This window comes from Hyla sarda, chromosome 9 (assembly GCF_029499605.1).
Source record: "Hyla sarda isolate aHylSar1 chromosome 9, aHylSar1.hap1, whole genome shotgun sequence".
In the NCBI taxonomy this organism is placed as follows: Eukaryota; Metazoa; Chordata; class Amphibia; order Anura; family Hylidae; genus Hyla; species Hyla sarda.
Window position 1 is genome coordinate 6,993,171 of NC_079197.1, and position 23,548 is coordinate 7,016,718.

Consider the following 23,548-nt stretch of genomic DNA (forward strand, 5'->3'; position numbering starts at 1 on the left):
AAAAAAAAGTTCTGGTTCTCAGAAAACAACGAAGACTCCGTCGCCAAAAACCCCTGCGGTGGGAAGGGAGGGGTTAAATCACCTGACTGTGCCCCTGGGGATCATTATAAAGTGATTATAACCAGAATACAATGAGGATCATTGAGAATTGTCAGGATGAAGGATGTGAATAAAAGTGAAGACAGAGCTGCAATACCCAGAAGGGCCAGAGAGGGAGCTCCATCACCCACAACTAACTACCAAATACGTCATCACCAAAACTCCGCCCCTCTGCAGAGTTCTCGGCTAGGAGCAGTTCTCGCGATAGTTGTGCCGTGACTGGTTGCCTTGGTTACACCTCAAGCTTCTGCACACTCTGCTGTACTGTGTGTGACGGGACGCGCGGCCGGGGCTCAGGTGAGGGATCCTACCGGATACAGAGCGGCGGATAGAGGGAGGAGGGTCGGGGGCCGAGTGTCCGGTCAGCACCTGTGACGCCCCCCGAGTACTGGAGGCGAAAGCTTCATCCGGGCATCAGTGTGGGACCCAAAGTCACGTGACACAATTCTTCTCCTCACTGTCATATGACACAAATCGGCGATTTTTCCTCAAAAACGCCGAAAAAAATAAACTGCACTGGGCGGAGCCATAGCTGTATCCTGAGGGAGTGCACTGGGCGGAGCCATAGATGTAACCTGAGGGAGTGCACTGGGCGGAGCCATAGATGTAACCTGAGGTAGTGCACTGGGCGGAGTCATAGATGTAACCTGAGGGAGTGCACTGGGCGGAGCCATAGATGAAACCTGAGGGAGTGCACTGGGCGGAGCCATAGATGTAACCTGAGGGAGTGCACTGGGCGGAGCCATAGATGTAACCTGAGGGAGTGCACTGGGCGGAGTCATAGATGTAACCTGAGGGAGTGCACTGGGCGGAGCCATAGCTGTAACCTGAGGGAGTGCACTGGGCAGAGCCATAGAGGTAACCTGAGGGAGCGCACTGGGCGGAGCCATAGATGTATCCTGAGGGAGTGCACTGGGCGGAGCCATAGCCGTAACCTGATGGCGTGCACTGGGTGGAGCCATAGATGTAACCTGAGGGACTGCACTGGGCGGAGCCATAGCTGTATCCTGAGGGAGTGCACTGGGCGGAGCCATAGATGTAACCTGAGGGAGTGCACTGGGCGGAGCCATAGATGTAACCTGAGGGAGTGCACTGGGCGGAGTCATAGATGTAACCTGAGGGAGTGCACTGGGCGGAGCCATAGATGTAACCTGAGGGAGTGCACTGGGCGGAGCCATAGATGTAACCTGAGGGAGTGCACTGGGCGGAGCCATAGATGTAACCTGAGGGAGTGCACTGGGCGGAGTCATAGATGTAACCTGAGGGAGTGCACTGGGCGGAGCCATAGATGTAACCTGAGGGAGTGCACTGGGCAGAGCCATAGAGGTAACCTGAGGGAGCGCACTGGGCGGAGCCATAGCTGTATCCTGAGGGAGTGCACTGGGCGGAGCCATAGCTGTATCCTGAGGGAGCGCACTTGTTGGAGCCATAGATGTAACCTGAGGGAGTGCACTGGGCAGAGCCATAGAGGTAACCTGAGGGAGCGCACTGGGCGGAGCCATAGATGTATCCTTAGGGAGTGCACTGGGCGGAGCCATAGCCGTAACCTGATGGCGTGCACTGGGTGGAGCCATAGATGTAACCTGAGGGACTGCACTTGTTGGAGCCATAGATGTAACCTGAGGGAGTGCACTGGGCGGAGCCATAGCTGTAACCTGAGGGAGTGCACTGGGCGGAGCCATAGCTGTATCCTGAGGGACAGCACTGGGCGGAGCCATAGCTGTATCCTGAGGGAGTGCACTGGGCGGAGCCATAGCCGTAACCTGATGGCGTGCACTGGGTGGAGCCATAGATGTAACCTGAGGGAGTGCACTGGGCGGAGCCATAGATGTAACCTGAGGGAGTGCACTTGTTGGAGCCATAGATGTAACCTGAGGGAGTGCACTGGGCGGAGCCATAGCTGTATCCTGAGGGAGCACACTGGGCGGAGCCATAGCTGTAACCTGAGGGAGTGCACTTGTTGGAGCCATAGATGTAACCTGAGGGAGTGCACTGGGCGGAGCCATAGCTGTAATCTGAGGGAGTGCACTGGGCAGAGCCATAGCTGTATCCTGAGGGAGCACACTGGGCGGAGCCATAGCTGTAACCTGAGGGAGCGCACTTGTTGGAGCCATAGATGTAACCTGAGGGAGTGCACTGGGCGGAGCCATAGCTGTAACCTGAGGGAATGCACTGGGCAGAGCCATAGCTGTATCCTGAGGGACAGCACTGGGCGGAGCCATAGCTGTATCCTGAGGGAGTGCACTGGGCAGAGCCATAGCCGTAACCTGATGGCGTGCACTGGGTGGAGCCATAGATGTAACCTGAGGGAGTGCACTGGGCGGAGCCATAGATGTAACCTGAGGGAGTGCACTTGTTGGAGCCATAGATGTAACCTGAGGGAGTGCACTGGGCGGAGCCATAGCTGTATCCTGAGGGAGCACACTGGGCGGAGCCATAGCTGTAACCTGAGGGAGTGCACTTGTTGGAGCCATAGATGTAACCTGAGGGAGTGCACTGGGCGGAGCCATAGCTGTAACCTGAGGGAGTGCACTGGGCAGAGCCATAGCTGTATCCTGAGGGAGCACACTGGGCGGAGCCATAGCTGTAACCTGAGGGAGCGCACTTGTTGGAGCCATAGATGTAACCTGAGGGAGCGCACTTGTTGGAGCCATAGATGTAACCTGAGGGAGTGCACTGGGCGGAGCCATAGCTGTAACCTGAGGGAGTGCACTGGGCAGAGCCATAGCTGTATCCTGAGGGACAGCACTGGGCGGAGCCATAGCTGTATCCTGAGGGAGTGCACTGGGCAGAGCCATAGCCGTAACCTGATGGCGTGCACTGGGTGGAGCCATAGATGTAACCTGAGGGAGTGCACTGGGCGGAGCCATAGATGTAACCTGAGGGAGCGCACTGGGCGGAGCCATAGCTGTAACCTGAGGGATCGCACTGGGCGGAGTCATAGATGTAACCTGAGGGAGTGCACTGGGCGGAGCCTTAGCTGTAACCTAAGGGAGCGCACTGGGCGGAGCCATAGATGTAACCTGAGGGAGCGCACTGGGCGGAGCCATAGATGTAACCTGAGGGAGTGCACTGGACGGAGCCATAGCTGTATCCTGAGGGAGTGCCCTGGGCGGAGCCATAGCTGTATCCTGAGGGAGTGCACTGGGCGGAGCCATAGATGTAACCTGAGGGAGCGCACTGGGCGGAGCCATAGCTGTATACTGAGGGAGTGCACTGGGCGGAGCCATAGCTCCCTGTACAATTTATATAATATGTTACCTCCCTGTACACTGTATATGGTCATATTTGACCTCCCTGCACACTGTATATATTAATATGTGACCTGTACACTGTATATAATAATATGTGACCTCCCTGTACACTGTATATAATAATATGTGACCTCCCTGTACACTGTATATAATAATATGTGACCTCCCTGTACACTGTATATAATAATATGTGACCTCCCTGTACACTGTATATAATAATATGTGACCTCCCTGTACACTGTATATAATAATATGTGACCTGTACACTGTATATAATAATATGTGACCTCCCTGTACACTGTATATAATAATATGTGACCTCCCTGTACACTGTATATAATAATATGTGACCTCCCTGTACACTGTATATAATAATATGTGACCTCCCTGTACACTGTATATAATAATATGTGACCTCCCTGTACACTGTATATAATAATATGTGACCTCCCTGTACACTGTATATAATAATATGTGACCTCCCTGTACACTGTATATAATAATATGTGACCTCCCTGTACACTGTATATAATAATATGTGACCTCCCTGTACACTGTATATAATAATATGTGACCTCCCTGTACACTGTATATAATAATATGTGACCTCCCTGTACACTGTATATAATAATATGTGACCTCCCTGTACACTGTATATAATAATATGTGACCTCCCTGTACACTGTATATAATATGTGACCTCCCTGTACACTGTATATAATAATATGTGAACTCCCTGTACACTGTATATAATAATATGTGACCTCCCTGTACACTGTATATAATATGTGACCTCCCTGTACACTGTATATAATAATATGTGAACTCCCTGTACACTGTATATAATAATATGTGACCTCCCTGTACACTGTATATAATAATATGTGACCTCCCTGTACACTGTATATAATAATATGTGACCTCCCTGTACACTGTATATAATAATATGTGACCTCCCTGTACACTGTATATAATAATATGTGACCTCCCTGTACACTGTATATAATAATATGTGACCTCCCTGTACACTGTATATAATATGTGACCTCCCTGTACACTGTATATAATAATATGTGAACTCCCTGTACACTGTATATAATAATATGTGACCTCCCTGTACACTGTACAGTGGGGATCAAAAGTTTGGGCACCCCAGGTAAAAATGTGTATTAATGTGCATAAAGAAGCCAAGGAAAGATGGAAAAATCTCCAAAATCCATCAAATTACAGATTAGACATTCTTATAATATGTCAACAAAAGTTACATTTTATTTCCATCATTTACACTTTCAAAATAACAGAAAACAAAAAAATAGCATCTGCAAAAGTTTGGGCACCCTGCAGAGTTAATATCTTGTACTGCCCCCTTTGGCAAGTATCACAGCTTGTAAACGCTTTTTGTAGCCAGCCAAGAGTCTTTCAATTCTTGTTTGAGGTATCTTTGCCCATTCTTCCTTACAAAAGTCTTCCAGTTCTTTGAGATTTCTGGGCTGTCTGTCACGCACTGCTCTTTTAAGGTCTATCCATAGATTTTCAATTATGTTGAGGTCAGGAGATTGTGAAGGCCATGGCAAAACCTTCAGTTTACGCCTCTTGATGTAATCCCCCGTGGATTTTGAGGTGTGTTTAGGATCATTATCCATTTGTAGAAGTCATCCTCTCTTTAACTTCAGCTTTTTCACAGATGGCATCAAGTTAGCATCCAAAATTTGCTGAAATTTTATTGAATCCATTTTTCCTTCTACTCGTGAGATGTTCCCTGTGCCACTGGCTGCAATACAACCCCAAAGCATGATTGATCCACCCCCATGCTTAACAGTTGGACAGAGGTTCTTTTCATTAAATTCTGTTCCCCTTCTTCTCCAAACGTACCTTTGCTCATTCCGGCCAAAAAGTTCAATTTTAACCTCATCGGTCCATAGAACTTTATAGTTCTTTATAGTGGAATAGTGTACCACAACTCCAGTGTCTGCCAGATCTTTCTGGAGGGATTGTGCAGTCAAACGTAGGTTTTGAATTGTTTTTCTCACAATCCTGCGAGCTGTTCTGTCTTATATTTTTCTTGGTCTTCCAGATCTTGCTTTAACTTCCACTGTTCCTGATGACTGCCATTTCTTAATTACATTCCGAACAGAGGATATTGACATCTGAAAACATGTTGCTATCTTCTTATAGCCTTCTCCAGCTTTGTGAGCGTCAACTATTTTCAGTTTCAGATTTCTAGACAACTGCTTAGAAGAACCCGTGGTGCTGATTGTTGGGGCAAGGTCAGATGAGTCTGGGCATTTAAAACCTTTGAGATTGACATCACCCGGTCTTCCCAGATGATGATTGAGAACAATCCATGACACTGGCAGGTCTCAGCTTTGCAAAGGGGGCAGTATAAGATATTAACTCTGCAGGGTGCCCAAACTTTTGCAGATGCTATTTTTTTGTTTTATGTTATTTTGAAAGTGTAAATGATAGAAATAAAATGTAACTTTTGTTGACATATTATAAGAATGTCTAATCTGTAATTTGATGCCTTTTGGAGATTTTTCCATCTTTCCTTGGCTTCTTTATGCACATTAATACAAATTTTTACCTGGGGTTCCCAAACTTTTGATCCCCACTGTATGTGATCCCCTGCCGGTGGCTTGGGTTTTGAATCTTTCACGCTGATCTTAGTGCCCTAAAGCAGCAGCCTAAGCTGCCTTATGGTAACACCAACCCTTTTCATAATGGTCCTAGGTGAACCTGAGGTTTCAGTTTTTTCGGAGCTGGAGGTAATATGACTTATGGTGATCTGGTTCTGGGTCATTGTGTGTAGCGATTTGTCTTTCTATTTACAAGATGGCGGAGGAGGACTCATTCCCTGGACTGGTATTCCTGAGCTGAGGCTATGGCTCTTGTCGGGGAGGTCCATGTTGTTCCCAGTGGTAAGGTGTACAGACAGATCTTTGATGCGGAGGTGAGGACACAGTTCACCCGGCCATGTTGTCTTTTCTGTGTGTTCCCCTCTGTATTCCTCTGTTCTGATTCCTTTGTTTTTGCCATGGGCCTGAATCTTGAGGCTGCACTACTGAGAGATTCCTACGGTAACATATTCCATTTATTCTGTTCTACACTTCCTCATTCTATCTGCTGCCCGTTATACCTTTTAGACTTGCAGGAGTGTTATAGTGCCACATTGTGTTACCCCCTGCCCTGCTACTATAAGAGTTTGTTTTTTTGTCTCTGATGGGATTGCTATGAAGCCTCTTTCCTATTGTTACAGGTGCAGCTTGTGCGGTCCCTTGGAGAGGTGCGGGCTCGGGGGATCCAGCATGGAGGAGGGTTTGATAGTGGAAAGATTCCCCTCATCAGGGACGAGGACACCCGCTCTGCTGGAATGTTATCCACTCGCCAGCGTCAGTGGGTGGACAGCATGCCCTACGATGGCTTCACCGAGAACCCCACTGTATACAGGTGAGTATAATGTGTGGTGTCATCTGTGTATACTATGATTCCAGTATATTTGTCTGTACTGTTCTCTTCCATTATGCAATTTTCCCTATAGGGATAAAGCTACAGTGGCTATTAGGAAAATTCAGGAAAATGAAGAACTGACTGCAGCACGAGAAGTGAGAGGCCTGTGCGATATTATTGGTAATATATGTTACTTTCAGAGTTGTTTAATAATACAAGGTCGGAGGCTGTTGGTTGATGCTGCGGAAACATTTAGGGGACGTTCACAAGCATATTTTGCTGCAGATTTTGCAGTCTCAAAATCTGCTGCAGAAAATCTGCAGCACAATATGCACGTGCGAATGTACCATATGGTTGTGTTCACACATTCACAGTTTTTTTATTGTAATTGTTGAATATAGAGCCAGAAATGGATCTAAAAAAAAGACAAAGTCTCAGTCTTTACATGTGTCCTCATTTTATGATACATTCCTGGCTTTTACATTTATGATACATTCCTGGCTTTTACATTTATGATACATTCCTGGCTTTGATCCCAGATTTAATCTTTATTATACATAAAGTTGCTTTAAACGAGTACTGCAGCCTAATACCCTATCCTGCAGACCCCCGCGATCTCCCGTATGGGGACCCGGCACTGGAGCGGCTCTGAGCTGCTAATGCTCGTGTCGTCGACCTCACTAAGAGGTCAACGGTCACACCCCCTCCATTCAGCTCTATGGGAGAGGCAGGGATGCACGAACGCTCTCCCATAGAGATACATGGAGGGGGTTTATCGGCTGCGGGTCATCCTGCGGCCGACACGCCTCTTGCACAGGGAGACCTGCGGCAGAGCCAGGGCCCCATACAGGAGATCGCGGAGGGTCCCATTGTTCGGACCCCCCGCTATCAGACACGACACGAGTGTTAGCAGCACAGAGACGCTCCAGTGCCGAGTCCCCATACGGGAGTTCGCGGGGGTCTGCAGGATAGAGGATAAGTTGTATTATGCTGCAGTACTCCTTTAAAGATAAATTGTCATTAGTGTTACCCGCACTAACCTGTTGGTACAGACAGGGAGTGCAGATGACACTGATGACAATACTTACCTGATCCCGTTACATTGTCCCTCTGTCTTCCTCCGTATCTTCCGTTCCAGAGCCAGCTTGAGGCACGGGCGGAGCTACCTGACGTCACCGCTGCTGGTCCCCGCTGAGAGCAGGCTTGGGGAAACAGCAGCGGTGACGTCAGAAAGCTCTGCCCGTGCCCCAAGCCAGCTCCGCAATGGAATATATGAAGGAAGATAACAGGACCACGGAACAGGATCAGGTAAGTATGGTTGTCATCAGTGCCACCTGCACTTACCTGTCTGTACCTACAGGTTAGTTAGTGAACCTTGTAATCCTTTGCCATACAGGGATTTTCATGGCGATCTTTACTTTCAATTATTTTTCCAGTTCCTGAGAAGACAGACAGTGGGATCCTGCAGCGGATCACCTCAAATAGACAAGAGCGCCATGATTCGGCTATCTCCACCCTGCAGAAGGAGTTGGCAGACATTAGTAAGGTGAGGATGAGGCTCACATCAGTGCTTGCTGTATCTGAATCTCTCCTGTATTTTCAGCATCTTCCTTTTCCATCAGGAAATGGAAACCTTTGTTATGGAGGCTGGAAAGAGTCTCCAGGAAAAGATCTGTGAGTCCGACAAGAGGACTGATCTGTTATTCCTGAAGTATGAAGACAGAACCGACAATGCAAACTTCACAATGACTGCAAGTATCTGAAACTCACGGGGGGATTTATCTTCCCAAAAATAACCAATAAAAACATAATTTTTGAACAAGATCCAGCTGTTCACAAAAAATATGCAATAATCTGCCCTTATCTGCCATGTTTGCAAAATAGGTGTGACTTCGCGTGGAGGGGCATTATTGTGATCTAAGCTGGCATGGTTGCCCGAGCTTGGCAAATTAATTTACAGTTTAATTACATATGCTTAAATATCAAGGGTGTGAAACTGCATCCTGCTTATTCTTGTTATGTGTGAGATTTGTTACAGGAAGGTATGTGTTTGTTTGTTTTTTTGTTTTTAACTATATGATCTCTGAGCAGATAAAAAAAAAAATGTGCTGTCCAGACAACCCCTTTAATCACAGTTCCATTCACAGACAGAAGGCAGACATAATGAAATGTATAATAGGAATCGATGGAAGGCAACGTGTTATATTTTGTGTTTTGTTTGTTGGTTTTTTTTTTTTTAACTGAGACAAATAATTATTTTTTTTCCATATAGGCCCTCAGTGAACTGTGGGATCAGGTGGTTGAGGAATCCAGTCACAGGAGAGAGAATATAAGGGACACAGAGAGGACAATGTTGAAAGTGGAGGAAAAACGAGCAGATCGGGTAGGCTGGGACAATCTAGGCCTTGTATGTAAAGTATTGTAGACCCAAGGAGCCAGTTAAGGTGTCCATAAACATAAGACTTAACAATCTAAACAGGACCAGTGATGGGACCATTGTATGTGTATCGGGGTTCGCCGTCTCATCCGACAGGTGTTAGGGGGAGGAGGCTCATGCATAGCGAAATTCAACACCCGATCCTTTTGTTCTCTAGATTAGGCTAGGTTCACACTGCCGAGTTTAGCAGAGAAAAAAATTGTGCATACCCTTTTTTTTTTCATTGATAAACTACGGGACCTAGCAGTTTCCATTGGGCTCAGTCCCATTTCAGGGTACGTTCAGTGCAAGAAAAAAAAAAAAGGTGCTGAACAGACCCTGAACGGAGCGGATGTGAACGACTGTGTGAAAGCAGCCTAAGCTGCCGGCAGAGGTATTTTGCAGCTGCTAAACCCCCTTCTTGTTCAGAACTTTGGCACAACTGGCTGAACAGATCATGTATGTGTCTGGGGAAGATGGTAGGATTAGCTCATTCATTAGCCATCAAAGATGTATGGTCAGCTTTAAATAAATAAAGGACAAAATGTGTGACAATAAAGGACAAAATGTGTGACAATAAAGGACAAAATGTATGACAATAAAGGACAAAATGTGCAGCATCCATCATTGGCAGAATTACTAAAATTATCCAGTGGACAATGCATACAGGAAAAAATGCAACTGCAGTGCGTTGTCTATTATAATATATTAGGGATATATAGACTGTGGTATAAATTAACTGAGCACACATGAAAGGGGACTAGACACTTAACTTTCCCTTATTGGTTATTGGTTAAACTTAGACTAGACAGTCTTAGCATATGCCATATTTATCACCATGGCTAAAGCTGTTTTATAAATTTGGTGCATCTATAGACTTTCCAGTGTAAGGGTATGTTCACACCTACTTTATATGCTGTTATGTTGCAGTAAGTCAGTGACTAAATCTACATTAAACAATCCACAACATATAATGTAGGTGTGAACATACTCTTAGAGTGGTAGTAATTGGGCAGAGTAAGTAGATCGTCGCTTCTTTAAAGAGCCTAGTACATGGCTTAGTAATGGTGCCAGTACGGTTGCTGGATCATTTGTGCGCCTAAGCTTTTATCATTCGTTAGCCGCATGTTCCCTTTTACAGTAGGAGATGTTCGCGGTCCAGGAACAAGAAATTTTAAACATGTCATACGTTACACCGCCTATTGGATGGATTAATTTATGTCAGAATCATGCGTTTAAAGGGGTATTCCAGGCAAAACCTTTTTTTTATATATATATCGACTGGCTCTGGAAAGTTAAACAGATTTGTAAATTACTTCTATAAAAAAAATCGTAATCCTTCCAATAGTTATTAGCTTCTGAAGTTTTCTGTCTAACTGCTCAATGATGATGTCACGTCCCGGGAGCTGTGCATGATGGGAGAATATCCCCATAGGAACTGCACAGCTCCCGGGACGTGAGTCATCAAAGAACAGTTAGACAGAAATAACAACTCAACTTCAGAAGCTAATAACTATTGGAAGGATTAAGATTTTTTAATAGAGTAAAGTAATTTACAAATCTGTTTAACATTCCGGAGCCAGTTGATATATAAAAAAAGTTTTGGCCTGGAATACCCCTTTAAATCCTGGCACAATTTCAGCACACACTTTCACGTTTATCCAGAAAGAGAAAAACAGAGATAATTTCCTATAAACAAAACAGCACCACCCTTGTCCTCAGGTTGTGTCTGGTATTACTAGTTAGCTCCATTCACTTCAATGGAACTGAGTGGCGATATCACAAACAAGTACAGGTGTGGAGCTGTGTTTGGAAGAAATCAGCTTTGTTTTTTTCTTATCCTAGTTAACCCCCTTTTCAGAAGCCATATGAATTTTTGCCAATGCAAGGCCTGTTTGCCAGATGCATCGTAAACAGAAAAATGGTGGTGCACAGTATGTATGCCAATTTTTTTTGGTACAAATTGTGTCAAAAATGTGCCATGTTTTCGGCCATATTTTCCATCTCGGCCAATGTTTCTTTCCTAGGTCTCTGTACAGAGCTATTAATAAAACTTTTAATATGTTGTAGAGACATATCAAAACTTTCAATTGGTCGGGATCTGAGTGTTGAGACTTGAGCCAGGAGAGAAGTGCATGTTTAGTGCGTTTTTTTCCTTCCGCGATGTCATGTGACTAGGAGGGTATAATATTTTAAATCTATGAGTCCGTCTAGGTCCCAGAGACACTGAGCAGGTAGAGAAGTGAATGGCTGCATGCTCCTCTCCCTCTTCATTCTTGTCATCGGTCCCTAGGACATGATTGACAGGTTCACTTTTTAATAAAAAAAATTTCTGAACTGTTTGCACACCACCTCCCCCCATAAAACCTTTTGTCACCATTCTCTTCTTTGTAGATTTCAGAAGTGCTGAAGAAGTTCACTACGCTGTTGCTAAATATCTGCTTTCTCATGGCTCCTGATGTTCATAGATTTATACACAAGGAAGCCATGGTAAGTCCATTGTAAAGCCTTTACATGCAGACGTTGCATAAATCCATGTACCCGCTTATAAATAACAGACCTGCTCATCATAAGATATTCGTGTGCCCACTACACTGTATCTGCCGTCACCATGCACTGATTTGTATGTTTGTATCCTCTTAGATGATAAATCAGGCCATGTTAGCCAACCATCGAGCTATCGCCAAGCTCTCCCTTAACCTGATGGAAGCCGAGCTGAAAAAAGAGGGATTGCAGCGCCTCCGGTGGCAAGATCTGATAAAGGCTTGGAAGTGCTATACAAAAGAAATGATAGTTCAGGAATTCAGGTGAATTGTGTACATCAGTGTTTTCCAAACCGTCTTCCTCCAGCTGTTGCAAAACTACAACTCCCAGCATGCCCAGACAGCCGCAGGCTGTCTGGGCATGCTGGGAGTTGTAGTTTTACAACAGCCAGAGATGCACAGTTTAAAAAACACCATGTAGCTACACTGAAATGAAATAAAAATATGGGAAATATACTAAAAATACTGCATACTGTTATTATGTATTTTACAGAGAGTTTGTTAAACATGAAACGGATGGAATCCCAGGAAGAGTTAAAGCAGAAGCTGAACAGCTGATGGATCTGTACAAACCCCTCAATGAGAAGAGACTGCAGCTTCTCTGCTCAGTCAGGTACTACATGGTGTAACTATAGAGGGTGCAGAGGTAGCAGTCGCATCAGGGCCCAAAGTCACCTCTGCACCATAAGTAGACATCAGTACTAGAAATGGCACATGGGAGACATATGAGGGACTTTTTGCATTGGGGCCCAGAAGCTACAAGTAATTCTGACTACATGACTAGATAGAGCAGTGATGTTCTGGTTTCTGGTTGGCTAGGACAATACAAGCATTTTTCGCTTTGCAAACCACTGTCGATTGAGCCATAGATGCCCCTTAAAATTCAATGCTGTAAACACAGTCTTTGCCTAATTGAATTAAGTGGATTTTTCAGCTAGGAATGGCAGACCCATTTATTTCCCAGACTAGTGTTATTTTTAGACTTGCCTTACAGACATATTTATTCCCGCCATGTACACATTTTGACCTCTTAAAGGGGTATTCCGGTGGAAATTTTTAAAAAAAAATGAACTGGTGCCAGAAAGTTAAACAGATTTGTAAATTACTTCTATTAAAAAATCTTAATCCTTCCAGTACTTATCAGCTGCTGTATACTAGAGGGTATGCTGTGGGAATGGAGTGGTGGTCAAACATGAACACAAATGGTCTCTTCGCTTCCTTTTAAAATTCCAAAGATAATATGGGTTATCGACAGTGACTGACAGTGACTAGAGGAGGAGCACACAAGCTCAACTGCAGCTGCATTCACATGGGAGGGGGCCAAGGACCTCCATTTTTGTGATGGGTTGTGGACCCCGAGGTCGGACCCCCATACTTCTCACGTACCTATGCTGTAATCTTGGGCTAACCCTTCTATCTAAATTTTGTCCCATTTTGTCCACAGAAATAGTTTTATCTAATGAAAACCTTATTTTCTCAGTGATTTTGTGCCCCCAACTTGCACTAAAGTAGCAGTGACTGAGTGGCACACTTCGCTCCTGAACCTAAACAAGCAGATAGGTGAGCGGCTTCACTATGACTGGGTATTTGCTTTTTTTCGATAATATGGTTAATGTTACATAGATGATGTGATGGACATAGAAAAGTTTAAAGGGGTACTCCGCCCTTAGACATCTTATGCTCTATGCAAAGGATAGGGGATAGTTACATAGTTCATAAGGTTGAAAAAAGACCATCAAATTCAACCTATAACCCTAATGAGTCCCTACTGAGTTGATCCAGAGGAGGCAAAAAACCCTCATACTAGAGGTAAAAATTCCTTCCCGACTCCAAATATCATCAGAATAAATTCCTGGATCAACGTTCTGTCCCTATAGATCTAGTATACATAACCTGTAATGTTGTTATTCTCCAAAAATGCATCCAGACCCCTTTAAAATTCTTTTACTGACTTAACCATGACCACCTCCTCAGGCAGAGAATTCCACAGTCTCACTGCTCTTACAGTAAAGAACCCCGTCTGTGCTGGTGTAGAAACCTTCTTTCCTCTAGACGTAGAGGATGCCCCCTTGTTATAGATACAGTCCCTGGGTCCCTAGCTATCATGGAGAGATCTCTGTACGTCCCCTGATATAGTTATTAGGTCGCCCCTAAGCCTTCTTTTTTCCAAACTAAATAACCCTAATTCTGATTATCTTTCTGTGTACTGTCACTGGGACCGAAGCTGGGACCCCCATGATCTCTGTGCAGCATCCAGCATTTGTTTAGAAGGCTGGGTGCCGACAGGGGGGGGGGGTTGTGGCGTCACGGCCACGCCCCCTCGGGATGTCACGTCACCCCCCCTCAATGCAAGTCTATTGGAGGGGGTGTGTTGGTAGCCATGCCCCCTCCCATAGACTTGCATTGAGGGGGCGTGGCCGTGACATCACGACCCCCGCTCCAAGCGTTCGGAACAAAATGTTCCGAACACTGGTGCAACGGAGTACCCCTTTTAATGGTTATACAATGGATTTGCCTTAAAATACCACCTTGATGGAAAAATTAGGGATTTTTATAATAGATATATATTAATTGCACAAACAGCTATTTCTTACCATGTACAGGTTAATTAGAAGTTGATTTGTATTTGTTGCCTCCTAACAAGGCATCATTTATTCCAATGTATTATTTCCTCTTTGTATCTTTATTTTATGAATGTAACAAGTTCACTCATTAATATGTTATTGATCTAACGAATAATTGTTTTTCCCTCGGATGTTTCCTTGCAGACTGTGTGAGTTCACAATTCTTAGACAGACTTCATAACCTTCAGAATGATGTGATCCAGGGATGTATAAGCAAGTCGGAGAAGAGTAAGGTAAGCATTACTGTCTGTTTTTCTACTCTTAAATTTGCATCTTGTACTACTCTTGTATTTGTATAGTTGTCCAGATGTGAAAGATTTGCTTCACAGTTTTGCATTACAAATCTTCAGCAAATTACAGTACACTACAGGTGGATCAAAAACATCCATCCACTTGTAAAAAAACAAGCAGGCATGTAAAATTTGTATAAATTTATATACATGTTATATTATTAGCAATAAAGGCAATGTAGTGTAATATAGTAGCAACGATATTCTCAAATGGCGCTCTGTCCCATTAGTTCACCCTGTCGAATGGCACTAGGCAAGGCTGCCCACTATCACCGATTTTCTTTGTATTGTAAAATAGAACCACTGGTTAAGACTATCTGCTCTCACCCACCCACTAAAGGTGTTCAAATAGGGCATACTAATAATACTTTGGCGATCTTTGAGGACGACCTCATCATTTATGGTCACGACCCCCTCACCTCCCTTCCAGAGGTATTCCACACAAAATTCTCTCTTTTTACAAACTGAGCACCTCGAAATCACAAATCCTCCCCCTCCATATCCCCCCTCACTAGACTGGCAGGATTGTAAAAATTTACTATGTAGGTGTTAAAGGGGTATTCCAGGATTTTTATTTTTTATTTGACTATGCTACAGGGGCTGTAAAGTTAGTGTAGTTCATAATATAGTGTCTGTACTTGTGTGTGACGGTTTTCACACAATTCTTATGGGATCTTTGCCCCAATGTTTATTTTTAACAGCATACAAAATTATTGTCGTCTCAGGTTTTCCTGGGTTGCAGTACAGCCCGAGACATTATATCACTAGTCAGGTGTTCATAGGGTGCCTATCTGCTTCAATAGGTGGAGCGACTGATGGGTGGGAGGGAGATCATTCTGCAGTGAATTGTAGGTTTGCAACAGCTGGAGGCACCCTGGTTAGAAAACACTGGTCTATTGCATTGAAGGGAGCACAGGCGTGTTTCAATGGTTGGGTGGCTGATGTGTAGGAGGAAGAAAAATGACCTCGCGGGAGGGAACTCCAACAGGAAATAGCCAGTTCACAAAAAGATAACCAGTGTTATGGTTGACTCACGACTCAGCTGTTTAGTCCCAAGACAAGCGCAGATCCTTCCTAAGCATGTCCATTACTGTCTGGCAGGTAAGTACTAAAATCACCTTATGGTGGAGAACCCCTTTAAACTCACGATCCCAACTTCACAACTGTATACTCTAAACTTCCCTCTGCTTTTAGAAACAATACAATCAGAGGTTCTCAACCATGCCAAATTAGCAGTTTCTGGGTTGGTCATATAGCCCTCGCAAAGATGCTTTTTCTTCCCAAATTGCTCTACCTCTTCCAAACTCTTTTCGTAAAGGTGCCTGATTGCTTCCTTTAAAGCGCAACTGTCACAAATTTGTACCCCCATAAACTAATCGCAGGGTAACATAGCCACGCCTATCCGACTGTTACTGGCTGTCTTATAAAGCATTTTTTAGCCTGATAAAAGCTGCTAGAAAGCAGTAAAAGGTATACCTGGAGAGTAATTCTAAAGAATTTTGTTACCCTGTAATTAGATTATTGGGGTACAAATTCGTGACCGTTGCGCTTTAAACCGTTTCTGAGGTCCCTACCGTCATATCACAGCACCAGTGGTTGAGCGCTTTCTCTGACATCTATAAAATATTAAAACGTGCGAACAATCAGGAAGCAGCAGCAAAAGCCGATCTCAGATGGTAGTATACTCCCTCTAGACTGTGTAATTTACCCGTATAGGGCACCCTATTGCACATTTTATGGGACTGTCCCCAACTGCAGTCCTTGTGTCGGAATGTTGGATCCCCAATCTCCTCCTTTCTAGGCTTACCGTTCCACCTCAACCCCCAGTATGCTCTCCTCTTTATAGATGTCCCCCAGCTCTCCAAAGCCTTTTAAACACTGTTATCTTCATTCTGGTGTCTCAGTGTTTCCAAACCAGTGTGCCTCCAGCTGTTGCAAAACTACAACTCCCAGCATGCCCGGACAGCCTTTGGCTGTCCGGGCATGCTTGGAGTTGTAGTTTTGCAACAGCTGGAGGCACACTGGTTGGGAAACACTGTGGTGGCTAGTAAACTCATTATCACAAGGCTCACGAAAGAACCTTCAGCCCCCTCCCTCGATCAACCTGTCAGCTTCCCTTGCTTAATGGAAAGGATTAGAGCCCTATGACATCATCATTTATCCATATTTACCAAATCCTGGGAGGCAATGCTTAGAAGTGAGCATTGGTGTTCCTGACCACCCCAATCCCTAGACTTCCAATTTTTAAGGAAAAGATGGCCAACTACAGGCCCTTACAAGGGTGTTGACTCAAATAGTGGGCATCCCAGACATCTGTACATTCATTGTTATGTTAGTTTAGGGTTTATTGTATGGTTTGTAATGGGCCTTCATTATGACCACCCTTATTGTCTGCACACCTGGAGCCTGCTTGTCACCCCATTTACCAAAGGACTGAACTCTCAAGCGGTAAGCTACTCACTGGAGCAACTACCCAGCTGTCCGGAGTCCCAGAGTCGCTCCTCTCTGCCTTAGCTATCTAGCAGAATATTCGTTTGCTTCACTCTCTAAAATAGATGCTCTGCTGTTTGCTGCGTTTACTTAGATTTACATTGTATGTGCTCTTACCATGATAAGTTCTATGGTGCCGGCATTACCAACTTTTTTTTTTTTGGCCCCATGGCTACCATACATTATGCCACCCCACACCGTAATCCTGAGAGTTGAACCAGTGGTTCTCTTTTAAAGGCCTCTTCAAGGCATTGTCCACATGGTTTCTAGGCCAATCTCCTGATATAAATGTGGCCAGGATATAAGCAGGACTCACTGAAAAGGACAGACCTTCATCTCAGCTTCCATTGCCATTTTGTTTTGCCTTTAAAGGGGTACTCCGCCCATAGACATCTTATCCTCTATCCAAAGGATAGGGGATAAGATGTCTGATCGCAGGGGTCCCGCCGCTGGGGACCCCTGCGATCTTGGCTGTGACACCCTAGACATCCGGTGCACAGAGCGAACTATACTATGTGCTGGATGTACTGGCGATGAGGGGTGGAGGCTCGTGACATCATGGTCACGCCCCCCTCAAGACGCCACAGCCATGCCCCCTCAATGCAAGTCTATGAGAGGGTGCGCTGCCCGTGATGTCACAAGCTTTTGGCGCTGAACCCGATGCATTAAACGCTGGGTGCAGCACGGATATCACGGGGGTCCCGCCACTGGGGACCCCCACGATCAGACATCTTATCCCCTATCCTTTGGATAGGGGATAAGATGTCTAGGGGCGGAGTACCCCTTTAAGAGCCATAATGTGAATGTCATGCAGGTGCATCCTGATGGTTTGTGTAGATGCAGCACAACGCCCTTGGCCTGGTATTTGACATTCAAATTCACAATGGATTACTACGCTCCGTTCTTCTAATGTGATGAATTGTCCATGCGGAGTTTCGCCTCTGTGCACCTATTACTGTTATTACAGTTCGTCTTTGGTCTCCTCAACCTCAGGACACGCAACGCTGAACAGTGCTGACACCTCAGGCGTGTAGCGATCTGCTGGAGTGACAAGTGGTGATAACTGGCACGTCGACCAATAGAAAGCATTGTACAATCATACAGTACTGACCTGATCTGATCTCTGAGGTTTCATGTGGCTGGAAAAAAATTGCTTTCTATTTTTCTTTTATACCATTGAAGCTCCTACCACATGCCTCAGATTGGAGCTCATTGCTTAAAAACGTAAGATCTTAGGCTGGGTTCACACTTCGTTTTTGCAATACATTTCCCGCATTAGGTTTTTGATTAAAAAAAAAAAAAACGGATTCCTCAAAACCTGACTAAACTGTATGAAAACGTGTGTACAAATTTTATTCCGTATACAGTTGAAAACCGGTCACAGTTTGAAAAATGATGTCCGTTTGCATCTGTTTTTTAAGAAAAAAACGAAAAGTTTTTAACTTTTCACTCCATTATGAATAAAGTTTCACTTGTTTGATTGAAATTCCATGAAAAAAACTGTGCAAAGCCAACGTTTCACGTATACGTTTCAACACGGTTTTTCACCCAGACCAAAAACCGTGGTAGGCTACGGTTTTGGGTACAGGAAAAAAACTGACAAAACCGTACAGGATGCAAAACGGACACAACCTGATGCATACGGTTTTCAATACGGTTCCGTACGGTTTTCAAATTGAAAACATATACGGGAACTGTATTGCAAAAACGTGGTGTGAACACAGCCTACGGTTTTAGGTCCGATAACAAAACTGGATATGGGTTAAAAATGAGCCAACCGGAGTCACCGTTTGACTCCGGTCGTCTCATTAAAGGGGTACTCCGGTGCTTAGACATCTTATCCCCTATGCAAAGGATAGGGGATAAGATGCCTGACCACGGGAGTCCCGCCGCTGGGGACCCCCGTGATCATGCACGCAGCACCCCGTTTGTAATCAGTCCCCGGAGCGAACACATCTGATTACTGGCAATCACAGGGAGGGCGGCGTCACGGGGATCCCCAGCGGCGGGACTCCCGCGGTCAGGCATCTTATCCCCTATCCTTTGGATAGGGGATGAGATGTCTAAGCACCAGAGTACCCCTTTAAAGTAAATGGAGTTCAGCGCCGTTCCGGGGGACGGGAGAGCCCGGTTTGCCCCTCCCCCAGCTGGATCCGGCACCCATAATGTAAAAATGAAGTGTGAACCCAACTTTAGTGACACAGGCTGCTTGCTCAGTTTGCATAACCTTACAGCTTGTCCTTCTTGGTGTCATTTCTATTGGAGAGTAGATTTGTGTAGATTTGTCTAGATTTGCACAACTTGGATATAACTCAATGGAAGCTTCAGAAATGTGTGGTGATCTCCCCCTAGTGGCTGCTTAGTTAACTCCCGTTGAAAGATACCATATTTATTGGCCTATACACACTTTTAAAAGAAATATATGAAGCAGAAACCCTACCTGTGTCTTAAACGTTGATAAATCCAAACTGGTTGTTGTGTCCAGTACCGCAGCATTCCTTACTGTTCCAAAGTGGCAGCGGCGGGGCTGCTGATCTTGAACAAGTATCTGGCGACACGACCACTTTAAAGGAAACCAATCACTAGTTTTACCCTATATAATCAGTGGCAACACATAATAGAGGTTAATATCACGTGTTCTGCCATGTCTGGATGTCCGCTGGTACATCTATAAATGTGAAATAAACAACTTTTATAAATGGTCACATGCTGTATGTAAATGAGGCTCAGTCTGGCTTGCGGCTGCTAAAGTAGTCATGGCTACCAGAGCAGTAATCAATCAATCAAATAATACCTATCTAGGTATGATTCAGCAGCTCAGTCAGGGTCTGATGTCCTTTCTTAGAGGTAGGCTGTCAATCATGTCTAAATAGGAGGGATTAGAGCCTGAATGAGCGTGAGTACAGCGTGGGGAGCCGTGACTTCTTCAGCAGGCCGCATGGCTGGTGACTACTTGAGCATGCCTGGTGACTACTTAAGCCTCATTTACATACTGCATGTGACAGTTATTAAAGTTGTTTTTGCCACATTTACAAACGTGCCAGCAGACATCCAAACATGGTAGGACACATGATATTAACCTCTATTACGTGTTGCAACTCGTTATATATGGTAAAACTTAATGACGGGTTCCCTTTAAATCAATGACAAGCGGCGACGGCCGGTACTGACAATGATGTGGCACAGGGGGGATCAGACTGAGGAGGGGAAATTATGTGGTACAGGGGAGATCAGACTGAGGAGGAGGGGAAATTATGTGGCACAGGGGGGATCAGACTTGGGGGGGGGGGGGGGTGATGTGGCACAGGGGGGATCAGACTTAGGGGGGGAATGATGTGGCACAGGGGGGATCAGACTGAGGAGGAGGGGAAATTATGTGGCACAGGGGGGATCAGACTGAGGAGGAGGGGAAATTATGTGGCACAGGGGGATCAGACTTGGGGGGGGGGGTGATGTGGCACAGGGGGGATCAGACTGAGGAGGAGGGGAAATTATGTGGCACAGGGCGATCAGACCTGGGGGGGGTGATGTGGCACAGGGGTGATCAGACTTGGGGGGGGGAATGATGTGGCACAGGGGGGATCAGACTGAGGAGGAGGGGAAATGATGTGGCACAGGGGGGATCAGACTGAGGAGGAGGGGAAATGATGTGGCACAGGGGGGATCAGACTTAGGGGGGGAATGATGTGGCACAGGGGGGATCAGACTTAGGGGGGGATGATGTGGCACAGGGGGGATCAGACTTAGGGGGGGGATGATGTGGCACAGGGGGGGGGATCAGACTGAGGAGGAGGGGAAATTATGTGGCACAGGGGGGATCAGACTTGGGGGGGGGGTGATGTGGCACAGGGGGGGGATCAGACTGAGGAGGAGGGGAAATGATGTGGCACAGGGGGGATCAGACTGAGGAGGAGGGGAAATGATGTGGCACAGGGGGGATCAGACTTAGGGGGGGGGTGATGTGGCACAGGGGGGGGATCAGACTGAGGAGGAGGGGAAATGATGTGGCACAGGGGGGATCAGACTGAGGAGGAGGGGAAATGATGTGGCACAGGGGGGATCAGACTTAGGGGGGGAATGATGTGGCACAGGGGGGATCAGACTTAGGGGGGGATGATGTGGCACAGGGGGGATCAGACTTAGGGGGGGGATGATGTGGCACAGGGGGGGATCAGACTGAGGAGGAGGGGAAATTATGTGGCACAGGGGGGATCAGACTTGGGGGGGGTGATGTGGCACAGGGGGATCAGACTTAGGGGGGGAATGATGTGGCACAGGGGGTATCAGACTGAGGAGGAGGGGAAATTATGTGGCATGGGGGGATCAGACTTAGGGGGGGGATGATGTGGCACAGGGGGATCAGACTGAGGAGGAGGGGAAATTATGTGGCATGGGGGGATCAGACTTAGGGGGGAATGATGTGGCACGGGGGGATCAGACTGAGGAGGAGGGGAAATTATGTGGCACAGGGGGGGTCAGACTGGGGGGGGATGGTGTGGCACAGGGGGGATCAGACTTAGGGGGGAATGATGTGGCACTGGGGGGGGATCAGACTGAGGGGTAGGGGAAATTATGTGGCACAGGGGGGATCAGACTTGGGGGGGGGGGGTATGATGTGGCACAGGGGGGATCAGACTTAGGGGGGGAATTATGTGGCACAGGGGGGGATCAGACTGAGGGGCAGGGGAAATTATGTGGCACAGGGGGGATCAGACTTGGGGGGGGGATGATGTGGCACAGGGGGGATCAGACTGAGGAGGAGGGGAAATTATGTGGTACAGGGGGGATCAGACTGAGGAGGAGGGGAAATTATGTGGCACAGGGGGATCAGACTGAGGAGGAGGGGAAATTATGTGGCACAGGGGGGATCAGACTTGGGGGGGGTGATGTGGCACAGGGGGGATCAGACTTAGGGGGGGAATGATGTGGCACAGGGGGGATCAGACTGAGGAGGAGGGGAAATGATGTGGCACAGGGGGGATCAGACTGAGGAGGAGGGGAAATGATGTGGCACAGGGGGGATCAGACTTAGGGGGGGAATGATGTGGCACAGGGGGGATCAGACTTAGGGGGGGGATGATGTGGCACAGGGGGGATCAGACTTAGGGGGGGATGATGTGGCACAGGGGGGGGGGATCAGACTGAGGAGGAGGGGAAATATGTGGCACAGGGGGGATCAGACTTGGGGGGGGGGTGATGTGGCACAGGGGGATCAGACTTAGGGGGGGAATGATGTGGCACAGGGGGGATCAGACTGAGGAGGAGGGGAAATTATGTGGCACAGAGGGGATCAGACTTAGGGGGGGAATGATGTGGCACGGGGGGATCAGACTGAGGAGGAGGGGAAATTATGTGGCATGGGGGGATCAGACTTAGGGGGATGATGTGGCACAGGGGGATCAGACTGAGGAGGAGGGGAAATTATGTGGCATGGGGGGATCAGACTTAGGGGGGAATGATGTGGCACGGGGGGATCAGACTGAGGAGGAGGGGAAATTATGTGGCACAGGGGGGATCAGACTTGGGGGGGGTATGATGTGGCACAGGGGGGATCAGACTTAGGGGGGGAATTATGTGGCACAGGGGGGGATCAGACTGAGGGACAGGGGAAATTATGTGGCACAGGGGGGATCAGACTTGGGGGGGGGGATGATGTGGCACAGGGGGGATCAGACTGAGGAGGAGGGGAAATTATGTGGCACAGGGGGATCAGACTGAGGAGGAGGGGAAATTATATGGCACAGGGGGGATCAGACTTGGGGGGGTGATGTGGCACAGGGGGGATCAGACTTAGGGGGGGAATGATGTGGCACAGGGGGGATCAGACTGAGGAGGAGGGGAAATTATGTGGCACAGGGGGGATCAGACTGAGGAGGAGGGGAAATTATGTGGCACAGGGGGGATCAGACTGAGGAGGAGGGGAAATTATGTGGCACAGGGGGGATCAGACTGAGGAGGAGGGGAAATTATGTGGCACAGGGGGATCAGACCTGGGGGGGGGGGTGTGATGTGGCACAGGGGTGATCAGACTTGGGGGGGGGAATGATGTGGCACAGGGGGGGATCAGACTGAGGAGGAGGGGAAATTATGTGGCACAGGGGGGATCAGACTGAGGAGGAGGGGAAATGATGTGGCACAGGGGGGATCAGACTTAGGGGGGGAATGATGTGGCACAGGGGGGGATCAGACTTAGGGGGGGAATGATGTGGCACGGGCCGATCAAACTTGGGGGGGGGATGATGTGGCACAGGGGATCAGACTTAGGGGGGGGATGATGTGGCACAGGGGGGGGATCAGACTGAGGGACAGGGGAAATTATGTGGCACAGGGGGGATCAGACTGGGGGGGGGGGGGGTGATGTGGCACAGGGGGAATCAGACTTAGG

General features: G+C 46.9%; 1 protein-coding gene across 1 annotated transcript in view; it reads left to right on the top strand.

The window, feature by feature from the left end:
- The first annotated feature begins 250 nt into the window (after window positions 1–250).
- Window positions 251–23,548, top strand: part of CCDC180 (coiled-coil domain containing 180) — a 60,545-nt gene continuing 37,247 nt past the window's right edge. The window contains exons 1-12 of the mRNA XM_056538862.1: window positions 251–396; window positions 6,186–6,303; window positions 6,610–6,800; window positions 6,892–6,980; window positions 8,237–8,346; window positions 8,423–8,551; window positions 9,073–9,183; window positions 11,611–11,706; window positions 11,860–12,023; window positions 12,253–12,372; window positions 13,240–13,319; window positions 14,528–14,616. Coding sequence (XP_056394837.1) covers window positions 6,235–6,303; window positions 6,610–6,800; window positions 6,892–6,980; window positions 8,237–8,346; window positions 8,423–8,551; window positions 9,073–9,183; window positions 11,611–11,706; window positions 11,860–12,023; window positions 12,253–12,372; window positions 13,240–13,319; window positions 14,528–14,616 — 1,248 coding nt within the window. The 5' untranslated portion in view covers window positions 251–396; window positions 6,186–6,234. The remainder of the gene's footprint in view (window positions 397–6,185; window positions 6,304–6,609; window positions 6,801–6,891; window positions 6,981–8,236; window positions 8,347–8,422; window positions 8,552–9,072; window positions 9,184–11,610; window positions 11,707–11,859; window positions 12,024–12,252; window positions 12,373–13,239; window positions 13,320–14,527; window positions 14,617–23,548) is intronic.